The sequence below is a fragment of the Chaetura pelagica genome, unplaced genomic scaffold (assembly GCF_000747805.2).
Source record: "Chaetura pelagica isolate M959 unplaced genomic scaffold, ChaPel_1.0 scaffold69, whole genome shotgun sequence".
Classification (NCBI taxonomy): domain Eukaryota; kingdom Metazoa; phylum Chordata; class Aves; order Apodiformes; family Apodidae; genus Chaetura; species Chaetura pelagica.
The window spans coordinates 31,145-52,538 of record NW_009970724.1 but is presented as its reverse complement, the minus strand read 5'-3'; the positions used below and the strand labels follow the sequence as shown (position 1 = coordinate 52,538).

The 21,394-nt window shown below is 51.2% G+C and overlaps 1 protein-coding gene across 1 annotated transcript in view; it reads right to left on the bottom strand.

Annotated features, from left to right (window-relative positions):
- MOB3C (MOB kinase activator 3C) overlaps nt 1–13,240 on the bottom strand; it is a 15,014-nt gene extending 1,774 nt beyond the window's left edge. Inside the window, exons 1-2 of the mRNA XM_010006540.1 lie at nt 12,820–13,240; nt 3,656–3,858 (exon numbers count right to left, since the gene is read on the bottom strand). Coding sequence (XP_010004842.1) covers nt 3,656–3,858; nt 12,820–13,240 — 624 coding nt within the window. The remainder of the gene's footprint in view (nt 1–3,655; nt 3,859–12,819) is intronic.
- Nucleotides 13,241–21,394: the final 8,154 nt, after the last annotated feature.

Sequence of the window (21,394 nt, the reverse complement as noted above, 5' to 3'; positions counted from 1 at the left end):
GGGGGGGGGGGGGGGGTTAGAAGAGGGTGGACATCCTCTTGCAACAGCTCCCAGCCCACCCTGCTAGCACAGCACCACATGCAAAAGCAGCCTTGAGCAGGAAGGGCTGGGGGGGCCCCCAAGCTGCCTGCCAGCTCCTCAGGCTGGCCCCAAATGTCCAAGGCATTCATCACACTCTGGAAATCCCCCCCAGCTCTGCCTTGGTGTGCAACCAGCTGGGCCTCTGCCAGGGCTGCCCAGCACCATGACCTGCCCTCATCAAGGAGACAAGGGCACAGCTTCCCTCTAACCCCACAGTTCTGGGTTTCTTCAGGGAGTGAATCACTGCCTGTCACTGGTTCTGCCTGTACAAAGCATCTGTCTCATTCTTGGCTACCACGATTTGCTGCTAAGAAATAATTTCCCAAACAAGTTTAACAAAAAGGAAACTGATGCAGCAAAAGGAGATTCAGCCAGAGGCAGGCTTAGAAACCAAGAACTCCTTCATCCCACAATCCCTGTATTTTTTTCAAACTGCATGGGTCTAAGAGGTCATTTTCTGGCTGGGGAGGTGCTGGTTTTTCTTTCCTCTTACTCCTAATTCTCAACACTGGGCCTTCTCTGTAGAAAGTCCACATCTGGGAAGCTCTAACCATACTACAGCACCCAAAACTACTGTCCAGCTCCAAATGTGCTTCCTTCACGTGCTTGGTGTCCTTCCATAGTCTCAGGCATGGAAGAGGTATCTCCAGGCAGGAGTCTCATGAGATTCATGTGGGCTCACTGGCCATTTAAATGTATGGTTAGGAGAGTGATCTGGGTTGATGAGGCTGTCAAGAGAGACTGAACCTCTTAAAGAACCTCATCTCATCCCTACTGAGAGATTATTGCCTTTCCACAAACCTTGAGAATTTGCAAAAATTAAACCCTGCAGTCTTAGCCAAAAATGAAGGCAGATGCAAAGCACTGCCTGTCCTTGCTGAAGTGTCAAACCAGCTGATGAATCCTTCAGGACTTAAAAACACCTAGGATCAGAGCAACAGCTCTGGTACAGCCCAGTAGAGAAGGTGTATGAGCAAAGCAAGTCACTGGTGCTCCACCCTGGGCTGGGGACAGTAATTAACCACAGAAAAGTGGACTGAGGTCAAGTGGAAAGTGCTGCAGACGTTGGATGTTACTATTGGTGCATCCCCACTACTGCTGCTGAAGCAAAGCCAGAACAGCAGGAGCACCAGGCTCCCCACACACTCCACAGCACAATGAACTGGAGCCACACCAGGTCCCAGGGGCTCAGTAGAGCCTCTGGGATGCATATGAAGAAACTTCGCATTATTGCTTTCCCTGCCTGCAGCAGAGAGAAATACTGCTGGAAGCTACTGGCTCAATTCTAACCCATGCAGACTTTGGGATTGATGGCAGTGCCAAACTGTAGCCTCCCTGGGGTAACAACATGGCTAGAAGGACCACTCTCAGTTTTTGAAAGTGGTTCATAAGCTGCAGCAACTTTTCCCTCCCTCCTCAACTCAGCATTGCATCCTGGACACAGCCATCCTCTGGTTGCAGGACACTCTCCTACACACCTACAGCAAGTCATGGCCTTGGGGGAAGGAGGTGTCCCACGTGGTTGGGTCTGCTGTAGACCTCAGATACACATGGGCACACCAAGAGATGAGACACAGACAGACTAGAGGTAAATGTGTCTCATTTCCTTGTAGTTTAACCCTGGTTGCATCACACAAGGAAAATCTGTTCATCTTAGATTCACCCAGACCCATAAATCATCTCATGTTGCATGTGAGTCACTGGCATTGAAAGCCTATTTAGCAATGTCAGCCCCTGCTTTGGCTATTAAGTGCTAATTATTTACATTAGCAAGCATCAGGCAAAGGAGAAGACACCATTATGGGCTGTATATCAATGCTAAAGTTTGTCATAGGGAGCAGTGGTGAGGAAGATGAACAGAGGAGACAGTGATGCTGAGCTGCCATTTTCTGGAGCTGAGGGCTCGTGTGATAATATAGGTCACAATCAAACTATTTGAAGTAATTAACATAGGATGCTGTTGTCATTCAAGTCTCCCCTGATTAGATCCTCATCCCTCCATTCTCCCAGATCACCATCAGAGCAGACAGGCAGTAAATTGAGACACATGAAAGCAGAGAAGCAGCAAAAGCACTTAGCACTCAGGGGCATCCCTGATATTCCTAAACAGGCAGCTCATGCTGGGACTTCTCTCAGCTCTTTTCTCTCTCTGGGATTAGATCCTCATGGTCTTCCCTGGCTCTCTGCTGCTGCAAACAGCCTTTTCTGCAACCCAGACCTGATCAGATGCTAACTACTGGGCTTCCCATTGATTCTTCTCCCCATTGCATCCTGCCCTCCCTAAGCCAGACCACACTCAGCCTTGCCTGTGTCACACTTGCTTCTCCTACAGAACCAACTGTGTGAGTTTCCTAGCTCACATGCCCCAGCTGTCTGGCCTCTGCATCCCACCAGTTCTGCTATTTTCAAGGTTTCTCACTCTCTCCCTGGCTAATTGCTTCCCAAGGGAGGCTGCAGAGAAACTTGGAGCTCCAGCTTGGCCTCTATAGCTGTTGTCTGGAACTGGGTGTCCTACCAGAGCTTGTCTTCCTGCAGTCTCACTGTAATTGAATCACAGAACCATAGAATGGTTTGGGTTTGACAGGACTTTAAAGATCATCTAGTTCCATCCCCCCTGCATGGGCAGGGACACCTCCCACTAGACCAGGTTGTTCAAAGCCTCATCCAACCTGGCCTATTGATTCTTCTCCCCATTGCATCCTGCCCTCCCTAAGCCAGACCACACTCAGCCTTGCCTGTGTCACACTTGCTTCTCCTACAGAACCAACTGTGTGAGTTTCCTAGCTCACATGCCCCAGCTGTCTGGCCTCTGCATCCCACCAGTTCTGCTATTTTCAAGGTTTCTCACTCTCTCCCTGGCTAATTGCTTCCCAAGGGAGGCTGCAGAGAAACTTGGAGCTCCAGCTTGGCCTCTATAGCTGTTGTCTGGAACTGGGTGTCCTACCAGAGCTTGTCTTCCTGCAGTCTCACTGTAATTGAATCACAGAACCATAGAATGGTTTGGGTTTGACAGGACTTTAAAGATCATCTAGTTCCATCCCCCCTGCATGGGCAGGGACACCTCCCACTAGACCAGGTTGTTCAAAGCCTCATCCAACCTGGCCTTGAATACTTCCAGGGACAGGGCATCCACAACTAATTCACACTAAGACTTCCAACAGGAACCTTAAGTCTCCTAACAGGAAAACTCCAGACTGGGGAGAGGAGATGTGGGCTCAAATCTGACCCCTGAAGGCTATGTGGAAAGAACTGGCTGGCAACACCTTGATGTGCAAATTGCATTAGAGCTACCAAGACATTGTGGAGGGACATCATGTTACAGTGGTCCTGAGGACATTGAAGAGCAACTGGTAACATGGCAGCAGAAGCAAAGTTTCAGGAGGGGTTTCTCCAAGGGGAAAGGGTTTCCTTAGTGTTGCTGGGAAGTTCTGGCTCAGGGCACTAAGGATGATGGTTACAGGGCAGAAAAAATGGATGTGCTTCAGAGTCCAGCCCCCACCTGGACATACCAGTGCTGTGTTCAGCCCACACCACTCACACCCCTACCACCTCCCCATCCCTGGGACATCCTTACCAAAGGCTCCAGCTCCCGATGGTCTATGAGGCTGAACTCCCTGATGAAGTAGTAAAAGTGCTTGTAGCAGGTGTTGACGTGAGCCTCAGCACCCATGTTGATGATGCTGTCAAAGTGGTGGATGTAGACATGGACAAAGACACGGAAGAGGCGGGTGAGGATCTTAGTGCAAACTTGCTGGAACTGCTTGGGGAAGGGAACACCTGCAAAGGAGAAGCAAGTTGGAAGCCATTTCACCATTTCCACAAAAAACAGCTAGAGTTTAAATGTCCCTGCTGTGCTTAACAGGCAACCACGGGTGGTTAGAAAATACTCCCTTGGCTAATATCAAGAGTGACAGCAACACTGGATCAACCTGGCATCCATCTCTCCTCACATACTTCCTCATTGCCCAAACAGCAATTTCATGCAGATATCTTATGAAGATCTGGGGAGCTTCCCCATGAGATAAAATTTCTCACCCAGTGAAAAAGGCCACATCTCTCCATCTGGCTCCATCCAGAGAAACCTGCCCTCTCTCCCTTCCTTTCCCCTGCAAGCCTGTGCAGGCAGAGTGTAAGTCAACTTGTCAACCCAGGTCCATGAACAAAACTCAACTTCCTCTGAGCAGGAAAGAAAGCTTCCCTAGTCCTCTGAATCAAAAACATGGTTCATATTGTTTTTCTCCCTCCACACACCCTCAACCATCACTTCTGATGCATCAACAGAAACAGGAGGGCTCTCTACCTCTTTTCCTGATCCTTGTTTTAAGCAAAAGTCTCATTAAAACAGGAAGAAAACTGCCCCTCTTAACAATGCTTAGGCTGTAACTGCATTGTACCTGTATGATGCTCCCTCCTGAGATGTCCTCCCAGGTTGTTCAAGAACAGGTCCCACCAAACATTGCTTTATACTTTTAACCTTTTCCCACACATGGACACAATTTCATCATCTACATTTTCATCCTTATCTAAACACACCTCTATCACAGTGAAAATCTCAGAAGTGTGATACAGTCAGTGTAAGCAAGGCTGGGATAAATCTCCTAAGAGAACAGGCTTTGAAATGTGGCACATATTTTTGGGAGGCAAAAAATGAAGCAACTAGAATTTGTTTTCCTGAAGCTTCTTCCTCTCCCCTGAGCAATTTAATGCAAATTTGCAAAGGACAACATAAATCCTCCCTTCCCACAGTTGTACAAGCCTCCTCCCTTAGCTTCTTATTAATGCAGCACATAACCTCTTAAAAACCTTTCAAAATAACCTCCACCCAACCGTGGCCACCTCACACATTGTGTGCTGTGAAAAGCATCAGCAAAGCTCTCAGCTAAAAGAATTGAAAATGGCAACTTAATCTTTGACTCTTCCTCATCACCCTCACTAAGCAATTACACTGTTTTTCCCAAGGGCTCCTGGCAGGTTTGTTTCCCAGCAGCAGTGCCCTGCCCCTGTCCTCCCCAGGTGGCAAACACAAAGGATCTGTCCCTCCAACACCACACATGGAGCCTGTGTTTTGGCCCAGGTTTGGCAGATGCTGGGTCCAGTATCACAGCACAAAGAACAGAATCCTTGGTCTGAAGCAGCATCACCCCCAGCCCAGCCCCACTTTGCTCCACACACAGGGTGGGTGCAGCAGGCAGGACAGAAGCCCGTGTGCTCACCCCACAGGCGGATGTCCTGGCCACCCCTCAGAGGACACATATCTTAGCTCTCATGCAAACACAGAGGTGGTTTTGAGACTGATTCACAGCTGCTGCTCTGCATAACCATGAGCAGGCTGTAGACCCAGGGCTGCTCCCATTGCAGGGCTCTCAGCATGACCCATTTTGCTGCCAGCTCCAATAGATCCCAGTAGGATTTTCTGGGAAGGGTGTTTGCATCTGGCAAAGTACAACTAGGTTCTCTTCATGCCAGCAGCTCAGAGATGGTACTGGAGATCTGCTTCTGCCCTGCACCCTTGGCTGCAGAGCTCTCCTTGCCTGCTAGTCAGAGAGAGGCAGGGATCAGAGGGAGATCTCCAGGTTTCTCTGCAGTCAGGAGGGACATAGTTTGCTTCATCAGTGGCATCATTTGAGCTTTTGGTGCTGAGTGAGAAGTTGCTGAGCAAATAAAAACCATAATCACCCACCTGAGGACTCAGACATGCTCTTAGGGTGGCCTCTGCAGGCCAGTTTTGAAGAACTAGTCAAGAATAATTTTTTTTAATAAAGAAAATTCATCAGGGTCAGTCATTTCTGATGAGCACACATCACCAGGCCTGGCTGGGGAATACACACTGTTCTGAACAGCCTGTCTCTCTGGGACCAGAACTGAGCAGTCGCTGCCAGGAACTCAGCAAGGTGCCAGCAGGCAGACAGCAGGACATTTGTTGCCTCCAGTTTGTCACCCATCCCACTTGCCTAGTGTCTTCTCAGGTCAAAGCAGGCAAGGGGGAAGAAATCAGACCTGACCAGCCACCAGGACTTTATCACCAAACTGCCAAGAGGGGGAAAGCACCAAAGTTCAACCCAGTCCTGAACTGAGAGAGAAGATCAGACAGTGAACAGCAGCTCAAAAGGATCTCAGACTCCCAGGGCTGATAGCATTTATGGCCCAAATACAGCTGTTAGATGAGCCACCTCCAGAACTGCCAGATGATGACAAGTGGCTTTCCACCACTTTTGTCCTGAGGTTAGCCAGGAACTGTCTTATCCTATCCAGTTACCAGCTATCCTTCATGGACATGTTGGGAGCTGAGACACTTACAGGGGAGATACCTCCAGCTACATCCTGGGTTCTCCAAAAGCAGCTCTTGTATCAGGGAACAGAGATTTAGCATAAATCATAGAATCGTTTGGGTTGAAAGGGACCTTTAAAGATCATCTAGTCCAAATCTCATGGCTGTCAGCAACTATGGGAGCTCCTGGGCTATCTTGTACCTAATGATGCCTGGAAATATATCACCAAGCAGCCAAGACCTTCAAAGTACCTTTCTGGGCTACCCCTTCATTGTGCTCTCACAGGAAACCAGCAGCAGCTCCTGAGAGGTGAAGCTGGGCTGCCCTTCTTTGTGTCCATCACAAGGTGTCAGTGTGTGGCCACCTCCTCCAGACATGGCCAAGCTGTAGTGGTGGTTGGTAGTTACCCATGGACTCCTACATAACGCATCTAACCCTACAATCTCATGACACCACCAGCTACGGTCCTTCGGGTCCAGGGATCACTGGGATCCAGCTCTGGCTCTGTCTCCCCACATCACCCCTCTTGCTCGGGGAGGCACAGGCAGCCCCAGCATGGGGCTGGGCCATTGGGTCCTGCATCCCCTCCCTGTGCTACAGTCATCTCTGTGCCAGGACCCTCAGCACATGCTGCAGATGCCCGACTGGACCCTGTGCCTGGGCCAGCACCCCCTGATGAAAGCTCTTTCCCCTGGGAAGGAAGCCGAGTGGGTGTCTGATCGTGCCTCGCTGCTGATCCAGTGACTTGGAAAACAACCCATGGCAGCCCCAGCAGACACCAGACACACCAGGGAGGAACTGGAGAATTTCCCCATCCCCTTGCCCAGAGCTGCAAGGGAAAAGCTCCCCAGAAAAGGCTGTGTCTGACCAACCTGGAGAGAGCAGCAGAAGGATCTGGCATCAACACGACTTGCCCCAAGTCACGGCTGCTGGTGCAGATAAATGTCCAGCAGACAACACATGTGACTTCTTCTCCAGCACACAAGGGGACACAGCAAGAGTAGGCTGTGCCTCCTCCCTGCAGCCAGGCACACACTGCAGCCAGCACATCTCAGCAAGGAGAAGGCCCTGGGACAGGGGTCTCAGGACTGGCCATGCCCCTATCCCCCCATTGCAGAAGTTTTGCTTTACACTGAGCAGCCAAGCCCCTGTGGGTTTGTGTTGGAGCCATCCTGGCTGCTAGAAGGGGTCACCATGACAGGAAGGGGGGAGCAATGGGGCTGTTCCCCAGGTGTGCAGGCCAGCAAGCTGCTCCCACCATGGCTCACACCTCCCTGCCAGGCTGGGCCAGGCAGATCAGTGTTACAGCCGGTGACAGGGAGACCCCAAAAGTGGCCAAAGTGCTGATAACAACACTTCTGAGTGGGGCAGTGGTGGTCCTTGCTTGGGGGACTTTCTCCACCTCTGAGGTTGTGGCACGAACCAGCAGGAGAAAAAGGGATGAGGCTGGTGGGACTAAGTCCACATAGATGAATTTTGTCCCCCTCTGACTCATCTTGCATGATAAGTGATGAGAAGGAGACCAGGAGATGCAACATAAACTTCCTCAAATGCCAAGAAAAACATTTATACACAAGGTCACCTCTTTTCCTCCACCCACAATCATAGGTATGTGCTACCCAGGCACTGCACACAGACCAATCAGGAACATCCCTTGTCCCAGCGTGGAGATGAGCCCAATCCCAGGAGGAGTGAGCAGAGCATCCACCTGTGGTGGTGAAAAAGGGAGAACCCCAGGCCAGAGCAAAAGCTGTACTTACAGCAGGTACAATTCCACTCCCTGCCACGCAGCCCGGGCGCTGCTGAGCGCTGGGACTCCCAGCCCTGAAATGAATTAGCACCTTCAGTTTATCTTGGATGTTTTGCTTGAAAACCCCAAGATGTGATTTAATGCTCTGAGAAATCTGTTTTCCCCACTCTGGCCTGATTGCTTCAAAACGTAAGGAAACCATGTGGGACCATAAATCAAAGGAAATGAAAATGAGGGGTAACAAAGTGCCTGCACTTACGGGAAGGGACTGCAAATGGCTCTTGGATCTTTCCTGCCATGTCCCCCATCCCTAACCCTTGTGCTCCAGCCAATTTGATTTTTTTCATGATGAATCAGTACTGGGAAGATATTTTGCTTCTTGGCAATTGTATTTTTTTTTTCCCCGAAAAAAATTACCCTTGTGCTCCAGCCAATTTGATTTTTTTCATGATGAATCAGTACTGGGAAGATATTTTGCTTCTTGGCAATTGTATTTTTTTTTTTCCCCTGCAAAAGCATTAATTCAATAAACTACGTGATGAATTATTGTTGTTATTTCTCAATCCCATCTTGGCCACTGTCTTGTTCGGTGATTCATTTTTTCCTAAAAATAAGCCTTCAAAGCCCCATTTAAAACTCATGGCATCTGCAAGCTAGTGTGGTGTTAATTTTGGAAGAAAATAGGCAGGGGGAAAAAAGACAAATCCTGTAAAAAATAACCAGCTGAGAGAATGGCAATAATTAGCAGAATTCTGAACATTTTTATCCTGTTGCAGGGAGAAAGTATCAGATCATTCTGAATCAAGTTTTCTCTGGTTTTAATAATTGTTTTGGGACCATGTTTGAATGGCTGAACTTGAGTTTTGAAAAGCTTTCCAAGAACTGTTCCAAAATCTCCTGTGACTGATGCTCTTTAGAGCCACATTTGGCAGAGCACAGGGTGTTTCCGGCGCTGGGTCTGGTCCAAACCCTGTGTCCTCAAGGATTTAACAACAAGGAGGTTCCAGCAGCTGTGGTGGTGCTGATGAAGGACACCTGGACTTGTGCAGCCCCCAGCCTGGTGCTGACCCTTACCCCATCCAATCCTCCTTCCCAGCAGCAGCTCCCTAAAACCAGGCACCACAGGACAGAACAATTACCAAGAGGAGACGAGTTTTCCCAGATGGTGATTTTTTTTTAATGTGGCCACTCACTAAAGAAATCTACTGATATAGTTTTACCAGCTGGTAAAAATATACCTGTAGAATCATTTATTCTTCTCCCTGCATGGGAACAATGCTTATTCTCTATTTAAATGAATTTTTCAGGACAGCTACATGGAAGAGTGGAAACAGAGTGCTAGCACATGCAAACTGATATGGATCATCTGGGAAAGCTGCTGCTGCTGTAGATTTATAGTGATCAGGTTGGCATGGCTCACCCCTTGCAGAGACTTGCCTCATCTTGACTGGGAGACAAACAGGTTTCCACTCTAGAGGAAGGATTATGCAGCAAAGTCTTTAACTGGAACCACCCTGCAGGTGGATTTCCCTGAGGATGGGGAAGACACAGTATCTCCCCCTGCCCCTTGCTGTGGTACACAGAGGGCTTGGCATCCCCCCAGCCCCATTCAGCCACCATAGGGATATTTTACAGGTGCAAACATGCCAGCCAAGGGCAATGGTCCTGCTGGTTAACTCTGCCAGGTCACAAGCTGTCTGCTGGCATCGATCTCCCTTGTTGCTATTTTGGATGTTGTCTGTCCCACCAGAATTGCTACAGAGCTGGCACAAGCTCCACATCACACAGTATGGCAAAATCAAAGGTGTTTGTCACCCAGCTGGCTCTGGTCCCCTCCCACCTCTACAGCTGACACATGCTGAAGGACCAGATGGTGCAAATCAGCCCAACTCTGCTGTGCTCAGTGCAATTGTGCTCATTTACCCCAACCAAGGTCTCCCCGACAATGCTGAAGGACCCTGTGAGCCCACAAGCCAACGAACCATCTCTGCTCATTTCTAACTAAGCCTCTCAGCCCAGGGTGAAGGTTTTGCCCTCTGACCCATACCTCCATACCAGCCAGGGGGGAGTGAGCCCTGCTGAATCACGTGCTGGGCTTTGTAGATTTGGGTGGAGAGGGATGCTGAGCCTCTGGTAACATTATCAAGTTTGGGGAACATTTGCTGTTTCTAAAAAAAAACGTTTAAAAAGAAGACTGTTTTGTCTGCTGTCAGGTGGCCTTAGCCAGGAAAATCTCTGTACTGGGACAGTTTTATTGCAGATGGCAAAGAGGAGCCAGCAGGGAAAGCTGAGATGCACGCAGGCAGTGATAAGGCCACCGTCTCATCCCCCAAGCATGAAATTCGCTTTTCCCTCTGTGCCTTATTCCCTTTGTCCTGGGTGTTTTCCCAAGGGCCTGGCTCTTTAGGAGGGAGGCTGAGCATCTCCCTTTGCTTGCCCTGGCTGCTGTCCCTGAGGCCCACGTCCCTCCCTGCTGCGCATCCTCCAGCCTCCCCCGTCATCCGGCGCGGTGCCAAGGAGCAGCCTGTCGGGAACGGGCGGATGTGACATTTCCCTCCGGCCAAACACCTCCATCCTCTGAAATGCCAGAGCTGCCGAGCAACTACCCGCCAGGCCACTGAAAGGCAGTTAACTGGGGACATACTGATGACAAAATGCCACTGGGTCCCTCCTCCCCATGCTGACAACAGCATTTCATGTGTTTTACTGCTGTGCTCAGCACTGGTGAGGCCACACCTGGAGTGCTGCATCCAGTTTTGGGCATCTCAATTCAAGAGAGATATTGAGGTGCTGGAGCGAGGACGGAGGAGGCAACGAAGCTGGTGAAGGGCCTAGAGAATCAGTCTTATGAAGAACGCTTGAAGGAGCTGGGAATGTTTAGTTTGAGGAAGAGGAGGCTGAGGGGAGACCTCATCAATCTCTACAACTACCTGAAAGGTCATTGTTGAGAGGTTGGTGCTGGTCTCTTTTCAGAGGTAATTAGTGACAGAACAAGAGGGAAGGGCTTCCAGCTGCAACAGGGGAGGTTTAGACTGGACATCAGGAAAAAACATTCACAGAAAGAGTGGTTAGACACTGGAATTGGCTGCCCAGGGAGGTGGCTGAGTCACCATCCCTGGATGTGTTTAAGGGTCATTTGGATGTGGTGTTGGTGGATGTGGTTTAGGGGAGAATTTGTAGAGCAGGGATGATGGTTGGACTCTGTGATCCCAAGGGGCTTTTCCAACCTGAACAGTTCTATGATCCTATGAAAGCACGATCCCAGAGTAAGTTCCCTTTCACACGTGGGAGGCCAGAAGCACCAAGACACACCAGTAAGGAGACTGAAGTCACTCAGGAACATGAGGGTCCCTCCCTTAGAAAGGGGATTGGAAAGGGACCCTGGGAATGGCTTTGGAAGAAAAAAAAAGTGGGTGTGCCACATAACTGCCTGAAGCCAGCCTGGACCTCACTCAGAACTACTGCTATACTGAAAAGAAAGGAAAACTGGAAACCAGAGCCAGTGCAGCCAGCCAGGTTGAACCAGGGGTCTGGGGGGAGGTCAACCCATCCTGGAAAGCTGAAATTCAGAGTTTGGCACAACCAGCCTGCAGTCACTGCCTCCCTCCTGCTTCCAGAGAACCATGACCTCTCTGAGCCTGTGAGGGCCAAAGACTTTCCCAAAAAAGACTCACAACTAGATACTACATCACAGCCAAACAGGGCTACAACAGTTAGTGGCAGCCAGTAATCCCACACAGATTATTTTCTTCAATGTTTCCTAGCATATAAATAAAAATCCTGAGTCTAAACTGTGCTGATTTCTTTTTTGTGTGATGTGCTGCTTGGGAAAACAAAAAAGGTCAAGCAGACTCCCAAAACTCCTTAAATATTTTGCTTTCAAGCAGCTTTGCATTTCATCTGAGAAGCAACTGCTCCACAGTGCAACCTGATGCTCTGGCAGCCCCACCACCCAATTTATCAGCTCCAATCCTTGAACTCACCTCCCCAAAATACAAGAAATCACCTAAGTAGCAGGGCTAATAGCAGTCCCAGCAGCTGCCAAGCACTGTAGGTCAGCAGGAGAGGGGTTCACTTGCAAGCTGTGTTGCCTTTGGCAGTTGCTGCAAGCTCTTCAGGCCAAACCTTTTGAAGGGATGCATCATACACACTGGGGCTTGGCAGCTGGAAGGGTCAGATCCTGGGTCAGGCATCTCTGCTTGGGCAATGCCTCAGCTAAATAGCAAGATGTGGTGTATAATCAGGGCTGACACAAATTAGCAGAAATGGAAAAGAGCTGAGAAGTGGAGCAACAAGTTGCGATGGGAGTTAGACCTTGGGACCATGAACTTAACTGGAAAACCAGCGTTGGTTCATCAAGAGAAGAGCACACTGCAGGGATGTGGTGACCACCTTTAACCAGCCCTGTGGCTCAGCTCTTTGAGGAAGGGCAAGGGAGCTGATGACCCACCAGGCCTCATTTCTCACAGTCACAGAATATGTGGAAAAAGGTTAAGCCAGAAAAGAACCAGATTGTTTCTCACATCCCTTAGGAGCCAGATGAGGAATCCCAAGCTTGATTTGCAGCAAGGGGGATGCAACAGACACTGAGGAACATCTGTGACAGGAAATGCTGTGATCCTTGGGATCACAAAGTTCAGCAATACCAACCATGAAGTGCACCAGCAGCTTGGGAATCCCCACCAGTCACAACCTCATGAAGAACCAGAGCACACTCACCGATCCTGGTTGGGAAGATGTCCTCGTTGTTAATGAGCATCTCAATCCAGTCCATCAGCATACACATGTACTGTGGGGCCGACAGCTTGGTGGGCTTCTTGTATTTGCTATCGTCCTGCCACCTGTACTCATACTTGAGCCCACCTGACATGATGGGACAACTCTTCTCTGTGCAGTACTCCGACATGGTGCCGTAGATGAGGTTGATGCGGTTGAAGAAGTCCACCACGTGCACGGCAATCCAGTCATTGATGCTCTCACCAGGAGGCAGCTGCACCACTGCTTTCAGGTCCAGCCCAGACTTGAGGGAGGCCTGAGCTTTTTTGTACAGCTCGAAGCGCTGGGTGCCTGGCTCAAACCTCTTTCGGGGACGAAATGTTTTGTCTTTGTTGAAGACTTGCTTGAGACACAAGGCCATCATGGGCAGGGCTGGCTAGGGTGAAGGCAGAGGCTTGACACAATGTGAAACCCAAGACTCAGGTCTTCAGTGGTGGAGGTTTCTAGGAGAAGAAGAAATTGTGGTCACCTATGAAGGCAGCTGCATGCCTGGCCATGTTTGCCAGGATTAATTCCCACCAGGATATTGGCTGGCCCTGCTGCTGTGGCAGCACACAGGGACAGAGATTTAAGGTGAGCTCCTGGCCCTTCTGCACTCACCAAGATGACCTACAGAGCAGATACCAGCGGCAGAGAGGGTGAGCACCCACCAGACTTGCCCATGAAAAGCAGGATGGCAGGCAGAGCCCTTCCTCCCTCCCGAGCACACCTGCAGCTCTTGGGGCTCCAGCCAGCCTCTTACCTCCAGGGCTTTTAGCAATAACCGCTGCAATAAAGTGAGCGCCACGATATCAGTGGAGCTCACCAGCCCAGAGCATCCCAACCTGGCGACCCTTTCCTCTTCCAGCAGAGGGGAAGCATCTCTTTCCCAGGGATTTCTCAGTGCAACTCACCCCTGGCCCTGCGATGCCCCGGGGGACCGCGCTGTGACCGCAGCTGCCTGCTGGTTCACACAGCCCCAGTGCCGAGATCAATGGGAAAGGGGAGATTATTTTTTGTTCTTCTGCCCCCTGTGTTTGTTCAAAAGAACAAAACCCACATCCGAGGAAGGGAAACAACAGCCCAGCACAGCAAGGTGACGTGCTGCAACGCGGCCGGCCCTCCAGGCTCCCACACAACGCACGCGGGAACAGTTGGGGTGTCCAGCCAATGCTCCGGGTCACTTGGTCTGGAAGTCACAGCTTGGCAAACTGCTGAGCTCACCCCTTCCTGCCTGAGGTTTGCAGCACAGACTACAGCTGAGGTATTTCCCCTTTTTTTCTGTTCTTCCCTGCAGTGCCAGTGGAAATCCCATCTGCCCCAGGCTGTGCTGGACAGGCTGAAATACACTTGTGCCTTTAGTTACCTGTGCTCATCACTGGTGGTGTTTGTGTGAGATCAAGGCCCCCTTGTGCTAAATGCTTCGCTGAGGCTTAGGGAAGAGAAAGTCTTCCAACAACCTCCCCCTGACAGGAGCAGGTGGAGAAAGAGTTAAACAAAAAATAGGAAGGAAAAGATTCATGGAAAGGGGAAGTCAATTAACCCAAAGTCAAGAGCAGGAGGGAATGGTGCCCAAGCCAAACCAAGCTGGGTGCACGTTCATCATTAAAAAGACAGCTTGCAGCCCAAAGCTTGCTATGTAAACTGTTTTCTAAACTTAGTCCTGAGCCACAGGCAGATTTTACTTTGCCCAGCTAAATGTCTTGCCAGGGAATCCCTCTGCTATTCTCAAAGTCTACCCATGGGAGCATCGCTGGGAGGCAGCAAGACCTGGTGATCACCTCAGAAACCACAGAATCTGCCCTTCAGGGGTTTCTACACCACAACCAGCATGTGGCTGCAAGGAGAATACCCTGGTGCAAGTACAAGTGCAGGCCCTAGTGTGGGTGCCCTCAGTGCACTGACCACAGCCTTTCCTGCAGACTGGGCTGATGCTTTGCCACCATTGCATAGCTCACAACATCGTGGTACCAAACCCTGCCATGCTCTGCTGCACCCAGCTTCAACCAGACCCGAAACTCTTGGTTTTGGGTGCCTTTTGCCTCATAGAAGGGGTCACAGCCAGCACACAATGTTATGCAGGATGACTGTAATACTGGAGCACCTGCAAACCTTCCCCAGATCATGTGCCTGGGTGGGAGCTTAACAGCTCCAGCCCCATTATCCTAATTTATCACCCAAGGGTAATGACTGTGAGATATTTCTTGGATGCTCTCTCCTCCCCTGCCACAAGCAGCTGCCTCTGGCCATAAAAAAAATTAAAATAAATAAAAGCATGAGCTTTCCCAAAATGCCAACCATTGGAGGGAGATGGCATTGTGCCATGGCTCCTGCCTGTCCTGAGAGGAAGAAGGGTCTCGGTACAGGAGCCCTGAGGGAGCCAAACAAAGGCCAGGGGACTCTGGGCACAACGAGGTCATTTAAAAAAAACAAACCCTTATCCGGGGCTTCCCAATTGGCTGTCACATATTCAAGGCATATCCTGTTGATAACACCTCTAGAAAAAGGCTTCTTAGGGAGTTTGGTAATGCAGTTTCTAAAATATGTACATACACACACAAAAAAAAAATTAAAATAAATAAAAGCATGAGCTTTCCCAAAATGCCAACCATTGGAGGGAGATGGCATTGTGCCATGGCTCCTGCCTGTCCTGAGAGGAAGAAGGGTCTCGGTACAGGAGCCCTGAGGGAGCCAAACAAAGGCCAGGGGACTCTGGGCACAACGAGGTCATTTAAAAAAAACAAACCCTTATCCGGGGCTTCCCAATTGGCTGTCACATATTCAAGGCATATCCTGTTGATAACACCTCTAGAAAAAGGCTTCTTAGGGAGTTTGGTAATGCAGTTTCTAAAATATGTACATACACACACACATACACATATATATAACTACTGCAATGGGGATCCTAATCTAGTAAAGTAGGAAATGCCAGGCTTCCCTTTGGGCTGAGGCATCGAGCCTGTATGTTGGAATGAGGGCTGCCCATAGGGAGGTAGGCATGATGGGGCTGAGGGAGGGGGCCAGCAGCACCTCTGCTGCATTCTCCCCCCCTCAAAGCTCCTGTCACTAACTGGCTCTGTCACCAAACCAAGACATGGGGCTGCCCCCACCAAACCAGGACATGGGGCTGTCCCTGCCCTCGTATGTGGATTATTTTTCCTCTCTCTCCTGTCACCAGCCAGCAGCAGAGGGCTCTGGCTGAAACATAAAGGCCATTCAAATGAAGAAAAAATAAACAATCATACAAATAAGGAGAAATCAGGATTTGCCCACCGGACACTTGGCAGCTTCTCAGGATGGGGATGATGCAGCACACAGTTATCTGTCCTGCTGCTCTGGCATCCCTGACCCTGCCCAGTCCACGACCCCTGACAAAGCTGAGCAGCCCCTCTGTCCAGCACCTGACCAAAGCCCAGGGACTGCCACCCCACAGGGCTGGAGGGGCACTGTGCCAAGCCTGTGTCCTCACTCTCATTGCTGGGTAGACAGAGGATGAACAACTCTGTTATCCTCGTGTTAGACCTGACCAATCCCACCAGGTCACACAGCCCCTCTGGATTAGCATCAGTACAGATGGGGACAGGGATCCAATCCAGGAGGTTTCCCTGGGATTTCAGCAAGGCAAGTTGCACCAACAGACATCTCTCCATGTTGCCATTTCTGCTGGTCTTGGTTGCATTTGCTTGGCTCCAGGAGCTACTGCTGTTTGCAGGCTCTTCCAGGCAGGGACTGGGTTGTTGTGGAGTGAGAAGAAGCCACCCTGGCAGATGATATCCCAACAAATGTGTCACTTGCAGGGGCCATCAGCAGTGAAATCAGTTCTCCATGAATAAAGAGGATTCCTGTGTTCCTGTGCCTCACACTTCAAGTCCTGTGCAAATCCTGAGCAACTCATGGAGTAATAAACTCTGTGTTTCATCTCCTGAAGCCAGACCTGTAACTCATCCCACAACTGCATCTCTGCATCATCCACAACTGGATCTCTGTTACCCTCCAAGCTGTTCTCACGCATCAGGCAGGTGGGAATGTGCTTCATGCTTCAGTACTATGCAAATAAGATACCAGGTTAAAAGGGAAAAAAGAATAAAAATAATGCAACAAGCCTGCTAAGCATCTGCCAGTGTTTTCCTGCCATGCATCTTTTAAGTTTCCAGGGAATGGGATAGCAAAGGCCACTGCTGCCCAAGTCTGCTTGGAGCAGATCTGTCCCCTGAGCTGACGGGATGGCAGCACAGCACTGCAGCCTCTCTGCTCCCCAGGCAGCAGCACATGCCAGAGTAACACAAGTGGTTTTGCTTTCTGGATCCTCACCAGCATCACTACCAAATCACCAAGTCGTTAAAGGGCCTTGTGAATCTTTCCTGGAGAAAATGTTCTCCAGAAATTGAATTTAACACAAAGCCAAAAACATATCCTGGCATTTACAACCTGAAGAAGCAGAGAGAGGCAGCAGGCCAAAATTTGTTCTTTACATCGACTCCAAAGCTTTTACTGCCCAGAGAGATCAAAGTGCAGAGAAGGATGTGAGCAGCGTAGAGAGGGAGCTGCACAGAGGCCAGGACTGGGGCTCGGAATACCAGCTATGGCCCTTGCAGCTGGGGCACTGAGATGGGACATACCAGCTTGGAGAGAACTGGCTCTGCAAAGTCACCGACGCCTCAGTTTCCCCTTGGGACACAGCAGGGACCCAGGACCCAGCCCCACTTTGGGGGAAGAAGGGCAAAGTCCTTTGGGAATGGACTCGGTGACGTCCCCGGTCTAACTGCTGGAAAAGGGCATTGGCAGCAAACACAAGACCAAGGGTCCACCTTTACACATCTGATTCAGCCCCTGCTCTTCCAAGGATTTTCCAAGGTTTAGCTGCAGCAGAGTTCAGCCGAGTCTGACATTCAGGGCTGTTGTGTTCCTGAAAATCAGGCCGTGATCCTGGAAATCAGGCAGTGGTCTGCTGGGGCTTGGGATGGGACAGGAGGATAAAGCCCAAAGCTCCAAGCCCAACTGACTGCTCACATGGCCCATTTTGGGAAATCCAAAGGGCAAGCTGCCATTCAACAAGCTTAGACAGCAGCTTCCTACAACATGACCATACACATCCCCCTGCCAGCACAGGCTGGCAGGGCCTGGATCAGCGCCCCATGGCAGCCCACAGGCCCCTGCCTTTGGTTCCCACGTGCAAAATCAAAGCTTTCCCAAAAGGAGCCTTGGCAAGGGCTGCAACCCCACTTCACTGCATCACAGTTCCCACCACGGGGTGGTACTGACCACCCGGGGGGCTCACACATCCCTTTCTGCACCGTCGCATGCTTCGTGTTCACCCTCATCCGTGTGCCCAAAATAGCTTCAGCTTTGCAGAGGGCTGGCTTCAAACCCAGCTGAGTGCCCACAAAGCCCCATCCATGGCTCCAGAGACTGCTGGCAGTCCTGCCCCTGTTCTTACTGGTAGCAGCAGAAGCAAAACTCAGTTAGATTTAGCAAGAACCAAAGGAGCCCAGGGTTAAGTTCTGCAAGGGCAAGGCAGGGCCACTGCTTGGAAGTAGCATGAAAACACATGAAAAGCTGATTTCCTAGATTGCTGACATGTCCAGAGACGAAAGGAAATGAACTGGATGTCAGGGATGTAAGTTCAGGGTCAAACTAAGCTGCTAATTTCAGATTTCAGAGTTGTTTTGTTGTGGTTTTTTTTTTCCTTGAGTTTTTTTTTTTTTGCCTTTTTTTATCATTTGAAAACCACAGAGGAACACTGCAAGGAGAAGGCTTTGTTATAAATCAAAAACAACTCTGAAAGTCTGTTTAGAAACTGGCCAAACAAAAGGGGAAAGCAGGCAGAGCAGTGGAAGGGGGGGCTTCCTCCCCCCCAGTCCTGCAGGCACAAGGCAAGGTCACCACCAAAACCCTCCACTTTTGACCCCAAATAGACTTTAGTCAGAAAGACAGCAGGAAGGATCAGTCAGACCCATGGCCAGGCTCCAGGTTCATGGGCACCAGGGACAGTCCCACACACCCTGCCTCAGTTTCCCCAGTTTCAAAACTTCTCTCCCTCCCTGGGCTGCCCTTATATTAAGGGCTGCAAAAGCAAAGGCTTCAGGGGGAAAAGTGCTTTGCAAGTGCCCCTGGGAAGCATTAATGATCAGGGAGGTTAAGGAGAGGGGAAGGCTCGGACCCTGGCAGCTCCTGCAGTTCCAGTGCCAAGCACATCTTCTCTGGATCCAGCCCGAGACAGTTACACACTTGCACAAACACCTGACTGGAAACCACAGGAAGCCACTTCAGCAGCACACTTCAACCCTCACCAGCACTGCAACGGCCAGGGAGCACAACGAGGGGTCCAACACCACAGCTAATCCATAGGGAGACTCCAGCTCCCACTGCTTTGGGAAGGCTGTGGAGGGAGAGCACAGATCCATGTAAGTCCAGGCACTACAGAACACAGTGTAGATTAAATACTACCAGTTCTGCACATCCCACTGGGGCTTCCCTGGGGCATCTTGCCTTTGGCAGCCCAGATACCTACTTCTGTTTCCCTGCTTTAGGGGATTCCCTTCTCCCCACCACAGGCAGCGTAAAAGTCCCATCCTGCCCCATCCCCGGGGGGAGGAGCAGGGAAGGCATCAGCTCAACCACCCTCTGTCTGAGCCCAAAACAGCCAGCCAGCCTCCAGCTGGACAGTCTGACCAGAAACCAGCTGGACCTGGAGCTCAGCTGGATTTTTGCTGCTCTAGGAAGTGTTACTGTCTGGCTGCTGATTCACCAGCCCCGTATCTTGAGTTTCACTTCAAGAAGTCCTGTTGCAAAGTTTCATCTTCAACCTGTCCTAGAGTATCTTTGCAACTGGGGGTCCTTCTTGGTAGATTTGAAAGTTGATCAGAAGTGCCCCAAAGGCCAAAGCTGCCTCTCCAGAGCATTCCTTGCACTGCAGCCACCTCAGCCCCAATCTAGCCAGGGGCCGTGGGCATACGGGTTCCCAGAGAGGAATGTATCCCCTCCCTCCCAGCCTTTGCAAAAGCCACCTCTGGTTTTAGTCACCCAATGAAGAGGGTTTGCAGAAGGATGATGCTGGGGAGTACAGTCTCAGGGTGCTGGCCCCACTCTCTCTGTGCTTCCTGCTGGAGCCAAGCCCTGGCTGGGCTGTCTGTGAGAAACGGGGTTATTGGCTGCCAATCCCAAATATAACCTAAATGATGGAAATTTCCAGGAAACGAGCCAAGACAAGATGCTGGGAGAGGAATCAAGGCCCAGTACACAGGCTGGAGAAGTTGCAGAGAAGCCCTGAGCTCTCAGCAGCATCCCCTTGCCCCCAAAATCCCCTGGTGCTGCACAGACCCATGAGAGGTGCAAGCCTCCTCCAAGGCAGCTCTGAGCACCCACCTCCAGAGCAGCAGCAGGACTCAGCACCCCCCGTGCCCCAGCTGGGGGGAGCTGCCAGTGGGAAGCCACACTGGTGCTTCCCCCAGCTCATCTGGTGCTTGGAAATCCCCAGCTCGTGCAAAACAGACCTAGCACAGCTTCCAGGAACACATCTCGGGCTGACCCCCAGCTGGTCCTGCTGGCCCCCAGCTCTGTCCCTCTCCTTGCCCTGCCTCCCTGCCACACCACCACCAAAGCAGCAGCTCCTTGGGAACCACAGCCTGACCCCAAGACACCTCCAAGGAGAAAAGAAAACCCAGTCTCTCCAAGATAAAGGCAGAACGTCCAGTTCATTTTCGGGGGTGATGCCCAATGAGGCTGGGGGCTCTCTGGGTGTATCTCTTTCCTGGAGCCTGGGATCTCGCTGCTGCCACCAGGGACTCGCTGGGAGCCCTGCAAAGAGGTGCCCAACAGCCTCCACGACACCCGACTGCTCCGGTTCAGCCCCAGAGGTCACAGCTGCAAACCTGAACACTGGGAGCTCCAGGCCGGAGAGGAGAGGAGAGGGAGAGGAGAGGATCCAGCTGCTCACAACCTCTCTCCACCGCTCGCTCTCGCCCAGTTCCCCCCGCCCACATCTTTCCGCCTTCCCTACGACCCCAGCAACGCCGCTGCCGGGACGGTCCTACCGCGAAACGAGTATCTATCTGCCCACACCCCGCACGTCCCCCCTTCCCCGCCGCTCCCGGGCCCTCCCGCACCCCCGAAACGCGCTCCCTCGGTTTTCACACCCTGGCAGCTGAGTCGAGACATGACAGGAAGGGGAAGAGCTTTCTGCAGGCGTTCCTGCCCCTGCTGGCTGAAGGATCGCTCCTTGCCAGGCTAACCCGGACCAGGTCTTGCCCAGCCCGCGCTTGGGAGCCCCCCCGAGCATCCCTGGGGGTGCAGCGCTGACTCGTTCCGCCCCCAGCACTCACCTCATCCCAGCACACCCGGCTTCCAGCTCGGAATCCCTTCGCTACGCTTTCCGCTCTTAAAAGGGAGGGGAAAAAAAAAACAACAAACCAAAATAATTCAGCAGAATACGGAGCAGGCTGCAGGTCCGGGCCAGGCTCCGTGTCTGGGGGGTCTGGGGGTGACAGGGCAGGGGCCGCCGCGCCCGCCGGGCTTTCCTACAGAATCCCGGGGCTGAGGG